This window comes from Sinocyclocheilus rhinocerous, unplaced genomic scaffold (genome assembly GCF_001515625.1).
Source record: "Sinocyclocheilus rhinocerous isolate Xijiao unplaced genomic scaffold, SAMN03320098_v1.1 scaffold36, whole genome shotgun sequence".
Taxonomy (NCBI): Eukaryota; Metazoa; Chordata; class Actinopteri; order Cypriniformes; family Cyprinidae; genus Sinocyclocheilus; species Sinocyclocheilus rhinocerous.
The window spans coordinates 1,391,893-1,406,905 of NW_015664459.1; the positions used below are offsets into that span (position 1 = coordinate 1,391,893).

The 15,013-nt window shown below is 36.1% G+C and overlaps 2 protein-coding genes across 4 annotated transcripts in view; both read left to right on the forward strand.

The window, feature by feature from the left end:
* LOC107730137 (B-cadherin-like) overlaps window positions 1-1,464 on the forward strand; it is a 77,176-nt gene extending 75,712 nt beyond the window's left edge. Inside the window, exons 15-16 of the mRNA XM_016540872.1 lie at window positions 393-536; window positions 617-1,464. Coding sequence (XP_016396358.1) covers window positions 393-536; window positions 617-823 — 351 coding nt within the window. The 3' untranslated portion in view covers window positions 824-1,464. The remainder of the gene's footprint in view (window positions 1-392; window positions 537-616) is intronic.
* Window positions 1,465-7,920: 6,456 nt separating this feature from the next.
* LOC107730130 (zinc finger protein SNAI2-like) lies at window positions 7,921-11,947 on the forward strand. Of its 3 annotated transcripts, XM_016540861.1 has the most exons (4): window positions 7,921-8,110; window positions 8,561-8,621; window positions 9,670-10,281; window positions 11,616-11,947. In XM_016540861.1, exons 1-4 carry the CDS (start codon window positions 8,093-8,095, stop codon window positions 11,795-11,797), a joined length of 873 nt encoding a protein of 290 aa, XP_016396347.1. In that variant the 5' UTR covers window positions 7,921-8,092; the 3' UTR covers window positions 11,798-11,947. The 3 variants fall into 3 exon arrangements, with proteins under 3 accessions (XP_016396347.1, XP_016396349.1, XP_016396346.1); XM_016540863.1 differs by lacking the exon at window positions 8,561-8,621 and having other exon boundaries at window positions 7,921-8,171; XM_016540860.1 differs by lacking the exon at window positions 7,921-8,110 and having other exon boundaries at window positions 8,529-8,621.
* The last annotated feature ends 3,066 nt before the right edge of the window (window positions 11,948-15,013 follow it).

Sequence of the window (15,013 nt, forward strand, 5' to 3'; positions counted from 1 at the left end):
TTTTTTTTTTTTTTTTGCAGTCAGATCTTGCCTGCAGCGCTCAAGCATAGTGTACAAATGTCTTTTTGCTTAACATCTTTTTGCAATATAAGCGTTTGTGAAGCTTTGTGAAATACTTGTTACAGACTATGGAACTCCGTAACAAGGCAAAGCCATCTTATAAAAATGCGTTTTGGTTTGGGTTCCATGTAAACTTAACGTTCAGATGCCAATGGTTCCAACCTGTGTGCAGTTACATTTGTAGTAGCTTGCGATGACTTTGACTTGATGTTGATAGCTTGATGTTTGGAAAACAAAAAGTAGCTTGAGACCATATACTAACCTTCTGCATGCTGTGTAGCAGTTGGTTTCCTCTTTGCAGTTCTTTCATATCAAACACCCTTTCTGCACAGGATTATGATCTGAGTGTGTTGCATCGTGGCTTGGACAACAGACCTGAAGTGTTCCGAAATGATGTGGCACCCACTTTCCTGCCAGCACCTCAGTATAGACCTCGACCAGCCAACCCTGAGGAGATTGGGACGTTCATTGATGATGTAAGTGATATTTTTAAAGTCTGTGCTTATCTTTTTATAACAAGGTTTAAATATGGCAATAACATAACATTGTACCACAGAATCTGAATGCTGCGGATAACGACCCTACAGCACCCCCCTATGACTCCCTCCTGGTGTTTGACTATGAAGGAGGAGGCTCGGATGCAGGTTCACTCAGCTCCCTCAACTCTTCCAGCTCAGGACACGACCAAGACTATGACTTCCTCAATGAGTGGGGCCCACGCTTTAAGAAGCTGGCAGACATGTTTGGAGGAGGAGAGGATTAAGATCCCCATTTTAAGATTTAATTTACTCCCCTCCCCTCCCTCCTCTGCGCAAGAGGCACATTGGTGGTTTATAAGTGCAAAAATATGAGAATTTTATTTCACTTCATGGTCTGGTGATTTGCATATGTTTAAAGTTGGAACTGGTATAATAGCACTGTTTATGCATCAGCATAAACAAAAAGAATCTTTGACTTGATGTGTTTTCTTTTCATGGGAGCAGTGTTTTTTTTTGTTTTTTTTTTGTTTCCTCCTCCTCTCTTTAAATGAAGCTCCCAATTGAAAAGACTTTGAATATTTGCTCTGATTGCTCAGTAGGTAAGAAGCTATAATACGGCATAAGATGTTTGTCCAAAGCTGTTTAACTGTATATTTTATGTAATGCTTTGTGTAACCTTTTGTTAACTTTGGCATTAAAGATTGATCTAAAGCATGAATGATACTGTAAATTTACCATTTTTGAAAAGCACTGATTTTTCAAAAACTTTTTGTATGATATTTGCAGGTGTCTTATTTCTGTCCTTTTCCCCCTCTCAGCTGCAAGGATGTTCCTGACTTTTTTTTGAAAATGTTTTTCTTTTATATAGTTATGATTGTTTAGGCATTGTTTTACACTGCATATTTTATTAAACAAATTACTTTTACTCTTTTTGTTTCCAAGTGTTCAGTCTACAGCACATCTCACAGTATACTGGAAGATGGGATAATCTTAGTTTTGACCATTTTTGTCATTCATTTGAGTCTAACTGTGGTAACACTTTATTTTGCAGTGACCTTGTTATACATATTACATACACTTATATCAAGAACAGTAAATTATGCAGAAGAAAGCACCTAATCCTAACTATAGTGAGTACATGCTGTAAAATTACAATTACTCCGTAATTATGCTGCAAAAAGGATACCAGATAGGATGTAACAAATGCTTATCGAACAAGAAAAAAACAGCTGGATTACAATTTTAGTGGGTGTTGATTGCAAGCATAGCCTTGTAGGTAGTTATAACATTCTCTTCAAAGATAACAAGGCAGTGTCATTTCATTTCAGTCTCGCTATACATGTATGCAGTTGTCAAAATTATGGGCCCCCTTGGTAACTATGCAAAGAAGGCTATGAAAATTAATCTGCATTGTTTATCCTTTTGATTTTACATTCAAAAAATTTCACAAAATCCTATCTTTTCATTGAAGTAAAACAAACCGTTGAAAGTGGTGGGGAAATTATGAATATTTTAGCACACCAGTGACTAGGAACATCAAGCTGTCCAGCCATGGCTTCCTTTTTCACAGGAGAACAAATATGAGGTAACAAAACGGCCAAATTCCCTTAAACATCCATCACACATGAGCAAAACCAAAGAATATAGTTCTGATGTGCAGCAAAAGATTGTTGAGCTTCAGAAACTAGAAAGTGGCTCTAAGAAAATGGCTAAAGCTAAAAGAAAATTTTCATGCATTTTAACCATTAGGGCAATAATTAAGATCACCTTATGTTACGAATCTGCCTGGAAGAGAACATGTCTATATTGTCTTAATGCAAGGCGAGGAGAATAGTTTGAGTGGCCAAAGACTCTCAAAGGCTCAGCCTGAGAATGTTTTGAGAGGGGAAAAAATATAATCCAGCAAATTCACAATAAAATTTTAAATAGACCGGATTCTACGGTTAGATGAACTTTTACGCATGGTTGGATGTTCCATCAGGACACTGATACAAAACAAACATCAAAATCAACGAAAGAATGGGTCACTGAGCACAAAATAAAGGTTCTGCCATGGCCATTCCAGGCCTGTGATCTGAACTCTGAACAAACTGCACCCTCATCAAGCATTATAGGAGAAGACTCAGAGCAGTTATCTTGGCAAATGGAGGTTGCAAAAAAGTGTTGAATAAAAGGGAGGCAATGACTGTAGCCAGCGTGTATTGGAGCTAAATATTTATTCCATATTGAGATTTCCCCCCAACCCCCCATTTTTAAGTATAAGTAGAGTAGAGTTTCCTTTGAAATCATTTTTACCTAGAAATGGATAGTAAGTTTCACAAATAATTGCAAGACGAGAAGTATCAAACTGAATTAAACGGCATTTTGAAGTAGAACAACTGAAATAATATTTTCTTGTAAAACTCCAAAAGCTTTTTTTTTAAATTCAGCTGTGTATTTAAGATTGTTCTTGTAAGCTGTGGGGGTGGAAGGGACGACATCAGTTTTGCGCTGGGGCTCATACAATCTCTTTCTTCCATGGAACAACAAAAGGGCATGTTAGTGACCTTGCATTGAAGAAAACCGTTTTGGTTTGGAACAACTTGAGGATGAGAAAATAATGACCGTATTTAAATATTTGAGAAATATTGATCCCTTTAACAAGCTTTAAAAGGCACTGTAAAGGCTAAAAAAATAGAAACATGTATCAATATAAATAAAATAGAAACATACAGAAAAAAATATCTCACTTGATGCACATGTGAGTACACTAAGGGCACACTAGATGGCGATGTCAAATACAGACTTTCCAGTTTTATCAAACGTCTAGAATCTCTTCAAAGCATTACATTTGTAAAAGCAATTCATGTTGCTTTCAAAGGAAGGTATTGGCAACCTAGCTAACATTTTTTGTTTGCGGAATAGTTCTGTATGAGAACTTTCATTTGCGGTTATTTCAAATAAATAAAGCTACTAATAGTGCAGTATTTCAGTGTATTTTCATAATGTCAGCCATATGGCAGAACACAGATTTGACACTTGCAATGATCTACTAAACTCTGGGACAGTGGTGTGATTGTACATTAACGCATCACTGGCATTTATCAACAACATTCTATTATTACAATACATACATATTACGATAAGTCCTATCTATTTCTGTCAAACTGAGACGTTGCAAAAGTCGTGATGACTGTGGGATTGTGGGAATTTTGAGAGAGTAACCATGTCAGCACTGACTAACGAACAGAGAGCTGATTGAGAAATGCAAGGTTGCAAGAGTATTAATGAGCTATAAATCACTATCATACATGAGCACCACCCTCCTGAAGTTGTGTCTGTTTAAAAATATAAAGCGTTTACATAAAATATAATAAATTATTGGATGGATGGATTATAACCCACATGAAAATGTAGATTTGTTTCCAGTTTTACTTGCAATTTTGAACTGAATTAAAATATTTGCTATACATTGTGTTAGCATTTTAAATTAAAATGTTTGAAATAAAATGGGGATCAATTGTGGCAGGAAGTGGTGATAGAGAAGGGCATAGTAATCGTTTTGAACAAATAAAAAATAAATAAATCATGCACAAAATTCAAAACGCACTTGTTGGCATGACAACACGCCTACTTTTAAAACCCATTCACAAGTGGAGTAGGTTGTACAGTACTTTCTGCTTGACATTAATTAAAAGGTTCAGGTGTTACGGGGCTGACGAGACATGCGGATCCAAATGCAAGGCTTTATTCATAGACATGGTTAGAGACAGGCAAGGGTCAGATCATGGCAACGGGTATATAGAGGGCAAGACAAGAATATTCCTAGGGCTAGCGTGGGTCTACGATCGGCGAACAGAATTAAAAGGGCGAGACTAGAGGGGTAAATCCAAGTACAATGCAAAGGTCCAGGCAGGGGCAAACAGTATCCGAATAGGGCAAGACGAGAGGGGGAATCCGAGGTACACAGACAAAGATCAGGATACGAGAAAACTAGACAAGAAAGGCAAGACTAAGGTAAGGCTATGAAAACTAACAGGCTCCGTAGAGTCGCTATCGCTAGGTGAGTGATATACGCTAAACAATACTCAGCATTGGGAAAGGATCGGAGTGAGTGTTATATAGGGAATGTGTGATTGATTACAGCTGAGTGCAATCAACTGTGTGTGTGTAATCAGTGCAGTGGATGATGGGAACTGTAGTCCGGGTGAAGTGCAACAGTGGTGTGGTGCAAGAGTCCATAGTAGTGGAAGAGTGACCTCTGGTGGCGAGCAGACGGGAGTTCATGGACCAGATTCGCGACATCAGGGATGTTCATTTGTAACAAATATGAGAAGGTTCTAAAAGTTTCAGACACACAACACAAAAAAAAATAGCATTATAGATATTAAAATAAATGTGTTATAAGACTAGCTTGTCTCCCCTATGCAATAGAAAGAATATTAATGAAGTCCAAGTTGATCATATGGACTCTTAACATTTAATTGAATTTTTACATTTAAATTAAGATTATAGACGTTTCAGTGGTGGGGCATTTCTGTTGTTGGGATAGAACAATACAATGAAGTGAAATAAACAACAAATGAGGAAAACAAATTTAAGATAACAAACACCAACTTATTTAAATTAGCCTGAGAAAAGTAACAAGTCACCTATGCCTTCTGAATAAATTATTTATTACTATTGTTTTTTTACCCCTCTATCTGCCTGGTCTTATAATATCTTATAGCTTCTATTAAGGTCTTCATAAAAACAACAACAACAGCATGTGTCAATGAGGTATTTTTATTTTATTTAATGACATGTGAAATTGTAGCAAAAATGACAGTGAGCTAACAACCGTTATTAGCAGAATACATTAATAAATGACAATTGGCTCTGTCTCTGAACATAAATAAATACTTAAAGAAGTAAAACAAAAACAGAAATAGAAAATAGTGTAATGAAGACCAAGTTCCAGTGAAATACTGTATTTTCACAATCCTCTATGATGCCTGCAAGTTCATCATTATGTGTATTTTGGTGTGAGTGGCAGTTTCTCTCTGCAGATGACGATGAGGTTGTAGGATGTGACAGCATCTGAAATGCACAAATGAGTTTAGAGTTACAATGTGCCTCCTTCCATTTGTTTATGTAAAAACAATTGTTTATGAAGGCCAAAAGTAGTATGTGAGCACTTCACAATGTTATGTTTATGCATAAACCCAAGTAATAAATAAATAAATAAAAAGAAAAGAAATAAATCTATCTAACAATATGGACCATAAATTTAATATATTTGTTACTTACTTAGTGGAGATGGAGAAAGAAGTATCCTTAACTGAACAGAGCTGGTCACACTTACAGGTTCTCTTAAACTAAAAAGAGAAAAAGACATGATTGGTAGGAAACCCGTTTCACTTTAAAAGTTAAAAATAATAGACATTTTAAGAAATAAATAATTTACCTGTTGAGTGTGTTGACAGTCTGTGTAGTTGGATGGCTGAGCTCCAGAAAATCATTAATGAGCCATCTTTTTTTTTTTTTAAGTGTAGCCTCTATTAGGGATTTGCATTAAAACTACAATAACAACAACAACAACAGCAGCAACAACATATTGTGTGAATTAGGTACTTTTTTTTATTGACGTGAAATTGTAGCAAAAATGTCAGTGCTTTTAAGAACAGTTGACAGTTGACATTGAACATGAATAAATACATAAAGTAAAACACAAAATTTAGTGATGAAGACTAAATTCCAATGAAATATCTTCATAATCCTCTATGATGCCTTTAAGTCCATCATTTTGTTGTGATTGAGTGGCAGTTTCTCTCTGCAGAGGATGAGGTTATAGGCATCTGAAATACACAATTGAGTTTGGAGTTGTCCATTTGTTTATGTAAAAACAATAATGTCTATAAAAGCCAAAAGCAAAAATGGACAGAATGTGAGCCCTTCACAATGTTAAAAGAAAAAAGTGATATAAAGTCATGGGATAGCTTTTTGTGACTAGGTATGTTTATGCATAAACCCAAGTAATAATTACATTACATTTACATTTAATCATTTAGCAGACGCATTTATCCAAAGCGACTTACAAATGAGGACAATAGAAGCAATCAAAAACACACAAGTCCCGGTTAGTGTAACGCAGTACACATAGCAAGGATTTTTGTTTATTTATATTTTTGTAATAAATAAACAGAATAAAAAGTAGATAGAAAAGAAATAGAATAGACAGAGCTAGTGTTAGAGGATCAATTATTATTATTTTATAATAGCCTAATTAAAAAGAAAACAAGTAGATAGAATAGAAATAGAATAGAGAGTTCTAGTGTTAAATTAAATTAAAAAAATTCTAACGATATGTATTATAAATTCAATGTCTCTGTTACTTAGTGGAGAAGAGGAGAGAAGTATACTCAGCTTAGCAGAGCTGCTCACACTTACATATGACCAAAAAAATTAAAAGAGAAAAGAACATGTTTGTTTGGAAACCAGTTACAATTTTAAAGTTAAATTTGTATTTAAATTAAAGAATGAAATCATTTACCTGTTGAGAGTGTGTTGACAGTCTGTAGTTGGATCACTGAGCTCCAGAAAATCAGTACTGAGATGCTTCGACAGTTACAGATTTAAAAAACAAAAAGGGCGGGAATAAAGAACCCTAAATTCTAACACAAAGAACCATTTTCAGCATACGGCTGACATTATGACTGAGGAGAGAAGTTTACAAATGCTTCGAGTGTCTTAACTGGTATGGAGGACCAAACCTGCAGAAATAATAAAGAAATAAATAAATAAATAACAGGAAAATAAAGAAATAAATGACTTGATAAAAACAAATATAGTTCATTTGTAATAAAATTTAATCCTGAATTTATTTTTATGACTTTTCCTATATGTATTATTTTCTGTATTTATTTTTACATTTATTTTTATTCTTTTTGTTTCTATTTTATTTATATTGATACATGTTTCTATTTTTTTAGCCTTTACAGTGCCTTTTAAATCTTCAGGATGCTGTGGTTCTAAACTGAACCGTTACTACATATAAAGATCCTTTAAAGAACTATCTTTTTTTAGAGTGTAGGCTAAATGATTCACCACATTTTAAGCACTGAACTCAAAAAGTTTCACTCCTACATGTAGGTACTGTAGCTTAGGCTAAATGTCTCAAATATGTTTGATCTAAAAGCTATTACTTGTCTTTTTTTTCAACGAGTTGTCTAATAGAAAGTGTGCGTGAAAAAAAAGATCTACTCACTGGGGAAAGAAGTGCCATATGTTTCATCAAAACAAAGTTATGCTGTTTTAATCGCACGTATGCACCTGTTTGCTGCGGTATGTCGGCACAAACATGGTTCCGCCCTCTTACACTTGTCCTTTCATTCTGATTGGTTGAGCAAGATGTCTATGATAATTTCCGTCTAGCCTGCACCTGACTCTCTCTTCTCTACTCGAGAATGTAGCGCAAAGACAACCTCCAAGCATCAGCTATTTATTCAACACACCATCTCCCACTCAAAACTCTTGCTCGTGCAGTCCTACTAGCGCTAGTCAGATATAGCAAAAGTAATTTCCTTTAAAAGACGATGCCAAGGTCTTTCTTGGTGAAGAAACACCTCACTAACAAGAAGCCTGACTATGGTGTGTTGGATTCCAAAAAACACGGTAAGTTATTTTCAGACCTCCGACTCAAACTAAATATGACGTTTCTCGTTTGTCTAGCTTGTTGATGGTAGTGAAAGCTGTTTGTTCCTTTGCCTAATAGAACTACATGCCACAGATCTCTATTTGTTTTAATAGTTTGATTATTATTATTTTATCATATTGGATTTTGTTTCGATATTTGCATCGTAGTAATATTAAGAACATATCTGGACAATTTTAAATGCAGTTTATTAATAAACACATTTAATAATAATTTAATAATGCTGTTTATATATCCATATAGCTTGTGAATGACTGAAGGGGAAGATTAAATTATTTGCATGTTTTCATTATAAATTAATAACGTTCTGAGTAATTTCCTTTAAAAGACGATGCCAAGGTCTTTCTTGGTGAAGAAACACCTCACTAACAAGAAGCCTGACTATGGTGTGTTGGATTCCAAAAAACACGGTAAGTTATTTTCAGACCTCCGACTCAAACTAAATATTACGTTTCTCGTTTGTCTAGCCTGTTGATGGTAGTGAAAGCTGTTTGTTCCTTTGCCTAATGGAACTACATGCCACAGATCTCTATTTGTTTTAATAGTTTGATTATTATTATTTTATCATATTGGATTTTGTTTCGATATTTGCATCGTAGTAATATTAAGAACATATCTGGACAATTTTAAATGCAGTTTATTAATAAACACATTTAATAATAATTTAATAATGCTGTTTATATATCTATATAGTTTGTGAATGACTGAAGGGGAAGATTAAATTATTTGCATGTTTTCATTATAAATTAATAACGTTCTGACTTTACAAACTAGTAGGCTACATATCTGGAAATCGTACAGTTTGTACAAAATAGTTAACATGGGCATGACTTATATAATGCTTACAAATGGTGATGAATCCTTAAGATTTATTATATGTTTATATGAATATTTCCCTGATTGAGACTTTTTTTTTAAAGTAAAAATTTTACATGTAGTCTTTCCGTTAATATTTGTTAATATACACAAATAAAAAATAGCCTGTCACTGCTTGAAATGTTTCAACTTCTTCGTGATAGGCCTGTATGATCAGCCACAGATGTTCTATACAGTCATGAGGAGTAGATAATGAGAAACGTATGAAGACTGAGAACAGAAATCACAAACGCGCCTGGAGTTTAGCAGGTGCACAATCTCTCACAAAAGAGGGACCCTTTTGTGTTAGCCCTCACTTTGGGGTTTGAAGAGTCCTATTAGAAAAGCTGAAGATGGATATAGTGCTCCTTAAGGATGCTTTTACCCTGCAGTGCCTTAAAATCTATGAGTTTTTTTCTCCACTATTGGCCCACTCATAACATCTTTACCAGTAGTATATCTTAGAGGAAATTTTTATTATTATTAATTACTATTAATAATAATATATTTAGCTGTGTATTTAAATGTTGATATCCATGAATTTACTTCACATAAGAATTTCACACTGTTTGATGTGATCATGTGCATTACATATCTCCACAGAGGTGATTCATGTTGAATCTTCGAGCTCCAAACTCAAAATAGTGCATCCCCATGAGACTCTGTTTCCTGCACCATTTCTTGGGAACTCAGCATTGAGCCCCACTCTGCGGATGAACCCCATCAGTTCAGGGATCTGTGTGCCTCCACCCAAGTCTGCCCACCCAAGCCTGCCCATGGACGGCACATTTCTGGGTATCACTTACCCCCTACCTGTAACGTCCAGTCCCCTTCGAGACATGCAGCCTGCGCTCCCAATGCTGGAGTGTACAAAACCACGGCCATTTCAGCTTTCCCAGAGAGACCTACAAGACAATGTCCCTGTGTCGCCTTTAGGACTGAGCACCACTGGCAGCAGTCAGGAGCGCAGTGATGAATGCTTTGACTGCCAGAAAGCTTTCTTGACCTTATCTAGTCTGGCCAACCAGAGGCAAATTCACTGTCAGTGGCGATGCCAAAAGTACTTTAGTTGCAAGTATTGTGACAAGGAGTATGTGAGTCTAGGGGCGCTGAAGATGCACATCCGGACACACACGCTGCCATGTGTCTGTAAACTGTGTGGAAAGGCCTTTTCTAGGCCCTGGCTACTTCAGGGACACATTCGCACACACACAGGTACGTTCACGGTCTATGTACACTTGTAGGGACAATTTTGTATTTACTGCATTGGAAAGCTGTAAAATGTATTCTTAAAGGAATATGTCACTTAAAAATAAAAAAAATATGTCATTGTTTATTCACCCTCATGTCATCTCATATGTTGTACTTCTGTGAAACACAAAATAAGAAGTTAGGCAGGATGTCACTGCTACTTTCCATATGAAAAAAAAAATAGATAAAAAAAAACAATATAAAGTATATATAATGAGTCTATACAGCATGTGATATTACAAGTCTTATGAAGTTATATATGACGGCTTTATGCAATGAAACGACCAAAACTTAAAGGGATAGTCCATCCAAAAATGAAGATTGTCAACATTTACTCACCCTCATGTCATTCCAAATCTGTATGCATGTCTTTCTTCTGCTGAACACAAAATTAGATATTTTAAATAATGTTGATAACCAAACAGTTTTGGTTCCCATTAACTTTCTTTTCTTTTCTTTTCTTTTTTTTTTTTCTCTCAATACAATGAAAAAGTCATTGGAATCCAAAAATGTTTGGTTGCCAACTTTCTTCAAAATATCTTATTTTGTGTTCTGCGTAAGAAAAGTTATCAAGGTTTGGAATGACATGAGGGTGAGTAAATGATGACAGCATTTTCATTTTTGGGCGAACTGTCTATTTAAGTCGTTTTTCACTGACAATTTCCCTTCTGCAGTCTCAAATCTCATTTCCACTTCTGTTGAATTATAAAAGGTGCCTTTAAACATGTTGTGCCTTTTTGACATCACTGACATTAAAACACCATTGGTTTTCACATCATGTCTTGGCAAATTTCAAATATGTGATAAATGAGATTGAGATGAACAGTTTAGGGGAATGTTATAAAGTTTAGTCTCTTCCTCACACAAAGCTATGGTATGGCTTCAGAAGACTTGTAATATAATGCAAAAGTTGTATGGACCATTTTATGATACTTTTATAGTGCTTTCTGTACTTTTTGGAGCTTAAAGTAGTTTAAATCACCATCCACATTCCTTGTATGGAAAACAGAAGCAAGGACATTCTGTCCAAGATCACCTTTTGTGTTTCCTGGAAGAAAGAATATAAAACAGGGCTGGAATGACATGAGGGTCAGTAGGATTTACTTAGAAACTATTTTCACTCTAAATTGCTAAATTGCTTTATTTACAACTCAGAAAAACAATTTAAACAGCGTAAATACCAACAATTTCATTTTGGGTGAACTACTGCTAAAAGAAGTTTGAAAATGACACATTGTATTTTGAAAATGGATGTAAAATGATAATAAGACCTAACTCAAATCATTTTATTATTTTAGGTGAAAAGCCATTCTCCTGCCCCCACTGCAGTCGTGCGTTCGCTGACCGCTCAAACCTTCGGGCGCATTTACAAACCCACTCTGAGATCAAGAAATACCAGTGCAGAAGCTGCTTTAAAACCTTCTCCAGAATATCACTCCTGACAAAGCATGAAGAGGCCGGGTGCTGCCCCATGTCCTAATATGTACTAGGTTGTGGGTTGTCAGGGTAAGTTATAGTGCCAAAGTTTGTCAAATCAAAGTGCCTCACAAACTCAAGAGTCTGGTATATTGACTGATATACTGTATACTCTTTGAATTAAATGAACAAGCTGTAATCACAATATGCTGTACATTGTGTGTGACCTTAGAAAGTTGTGATGGTTTTTCAGGTTATGGTTTTGTAATGAAGAAATTTCAAAGCAAACAATAAAAAAAATCTTTTTTCTAATAACGTGTCCTGTATAGTATAATATCAACAGATGAAATAAGCTTGAAACAACTGCTGTGGCCTTCCAAGCCTGCTCATTATGGGTCAGACAGATTGTTGAACTTTTGACTTCACATACCATTAAGTCCTATCCTACATCCCAGCTCACACAGTATTAATTAATATGTCTATATTCAGGGCAGCTGTGGAGAGGAAAATTCTTTGAGGCTAAATAAAACCTACATTTGTAATTGTGCATGGAAAAAATCCTTGTATATATATCTGTTTACTGGCAGGTGGATGGAGGCCAGCTGCATGCCATAATGGTGCCATGCCAAAACTCCATCAGTAAGGGTCTTAGTCTGCGTTTTCTTTTGTCTGAGAGAAATATTTCATAGGAATACTCCATTTGTCTAATCACTGATGAAAAAAGGACAATAGGACTATGAGTCCGCACCATATAGAAGGCAGAATATTTTACATATTTAAAAAATTCACATAAATTATTGTCAGTTGCTAGTTATTACAAGAAACAAACTGAATTATGATTGCTCAACCTATATGAACATCACACACAAACATGTTCACATACCATAAATTATGTGTTAATAAGGGGGTTGTCATATATTTACAGATAAATACAGCTGCAAGCAATAATGGAGCCAAGCACCCCAGCAACAACATCTACAGTCCTAAGCAATGAATCCAAAGAATCTAAGGATAGCAGGGTCGAGTGTGCAACTGCACATGGAACCTCTGAGCATTAGATACGACCTCACTTCCTGTTTGGTATCTGCAGTCAGAGAAGATGAGAAGATTCACAATATAGTTAAAATTGGAAGGGAATACAGAGGACCTTAAAAATGGGGAGCAGTGTATTTCACATGGTGTAACTAATAGTGACGCGAATGCATGATTTTATGCCAGGTTATTCTAAGGTTATATTATATAACCATTTTCTTTCATGCTAGTTTGTTTTCTATGAAGTAACACTGTCATTTTGGTGTAATTGTGTCAGTATTTGTCAGTATTTCCCACTTTATTGTGCCGCCTTAAACACTGAAGTCAACGTGTACTCACAATTGGAAGTTGAACAGTTGAAAATGAACTGTTGCTTCCACATTTTTTTCTGATTGACTATTGTTTCACTCTGAAATACATCGCATTTCCGAACAAATGGGTTGGAAATGCCAACATTGCCTTTATTTTTAATGCTTTACAGGAGAACTATTTTGAAAAACCTTTTTTATTGACTTTACCAAGGTTCTTGTCAACCATGCTATGTGGAAAAAAAGAGATGTTTTTGCTAAATACAAGATGACCATTAATTTAATCAGAAATAAAACTGAACAGTTAAAAAGTTATCATTTGAGCTGGTAGTGATAAAAGGCAGACTGTTAAAATGTTCCTAGGACCTTTCAGACTACACTCAGTTATATTATTTTTTCTTCATATGGTCCTAGGACTGCCATGGAGCAAAAAATACTACCCATGTCAAGGGCCTAATAATTCAGCACCAACAGGTTCTCTCCCCATATTAAGGGACAGCTCTAGAGGGCAGAGGTTTGGCTCCGTCTGCAAGTCTCTGTGGTATTTTACCATAGTCATGACACAGCAGACACAGACTGGAATTTGTTTGTTTATCCAGACTGGAGCCGGCATGACCAAACCTTCACCTCCAACACTAAATTTACATTCGTCTCATTCCTTAGCCACAGTCCACCAATCCCACTGTCTGCTAATCAGCCAATCGCAAGTCTTCATATGAACCATGCAGGTGTTCCCGTCTGGTAGCTGTTGACTAAATCTATTGTAGCTGCTGACTGAGAAAGAGCTGGATAAACTAAAGGCCTCAATGGCAGACGTGATCTTGACCTCCTGTCACTATGCTCCATGACGTGTTCGTCAGCTGACGCCGATGGTCCTAACTATAACCACTGTGACTCCACAAAAGAGGTGTCCAACTCTAAAAAATATGTTGTAGCCATGGTGAGGCAGGCATTGGCCCACCCCCATACTGCTTCAGATGGGTCAAAAATAGATCTTGAGGGACTATTTCTGATCAACTGAAGAATAGGCCAAGCAGGAGGGCTTCCATTCCCACTTGCCTCTGGCAAGAAGGAGTGGAATTCAGAGAGTTTCCAATTGCTCTAATGAGTCAGCTCTCCCCATTTCCACTGAGAACACCTGTGTCTCCAAACTCTAGCAGCCAATGTACCCCCACAGCCCATATCTTCCACACTCCTTGTTCTGTCAATCACAGCTTGACTCTCAGAGAATCAACTTTTGGACCGAGTTGGAGACCTAGGAGTGAAAGGTTTACTTTAACAATGCCATGAGGAAAACAGTAAAATTTTCTTTCCACCTTTATTTGAATTAAAGGGATAGTTCACCCCAAAATGAAAATTCTGTAATTAATTACTCTTATGATGTTCCAAACCCGTGAGACCTTCGTTCATCTTCGGAACACAGATTAAGATATTTTTTCATGAGAGTACCACAACGCATGCGTGTGGTGCTGCTGACGCAGGAGCCGGTGTTCTGATGCAGAACTCGGATGTACTTGTTTCAAGCAGAGTAATGCACACTCATGCGCCATGGTTCTCTCATGCACACGCGTGCGTCAAAGACTGACACGGAAGAGAAGAAATTCTTTCCGTGGAAGAAGATGAATAAACTCATTGTTTTTGTGTTCTTTGCACACAAAAAGTATTCTCGTAGCTTAATAAAAATTAAAGTTGAACCACTGATGTCACATGGACTATTTTAATGATGTCCTTACCTTTCTGGGCCTTGAACATGGTAGTTCTGTTGTTGTCTATGCAGGGTCAGAAAGCGCTCAGATTTCATCAAAAATATCTTAATTTGTGTTCTGAAGATGAATGAAGGTCTTTAGGGGTTTGGAACGACATGAGGGTGAGTAATTAATGACAGAATTTTCATTTTTGGGTGAACTATCCCTTTAATTGTAACAAATTTTGAATTTTTT

Coding starts and splice junctions, on each gene's coding strand:
- LOC107730130 (XM_016540863.1), top strand. CDS start 8,093: ATGCCAAGGTCTTTCTTGGTGAAGAAACACCTCACTAACAAGAAGCCT. Junction 8,172..9,669: donor GTTGGATTCCAAAAAACACG/GTAAGTTATTTT, acceptor ATATCTCCACAG/AGGTGATTCATGTTGAATCT. Junction 10,282..11,615: donor ACACATTCGCACACACACAG/GTACGTTCACGG, acceptor TTATTATTTTAG/GTGAAAAGCCATTCTCCTGC.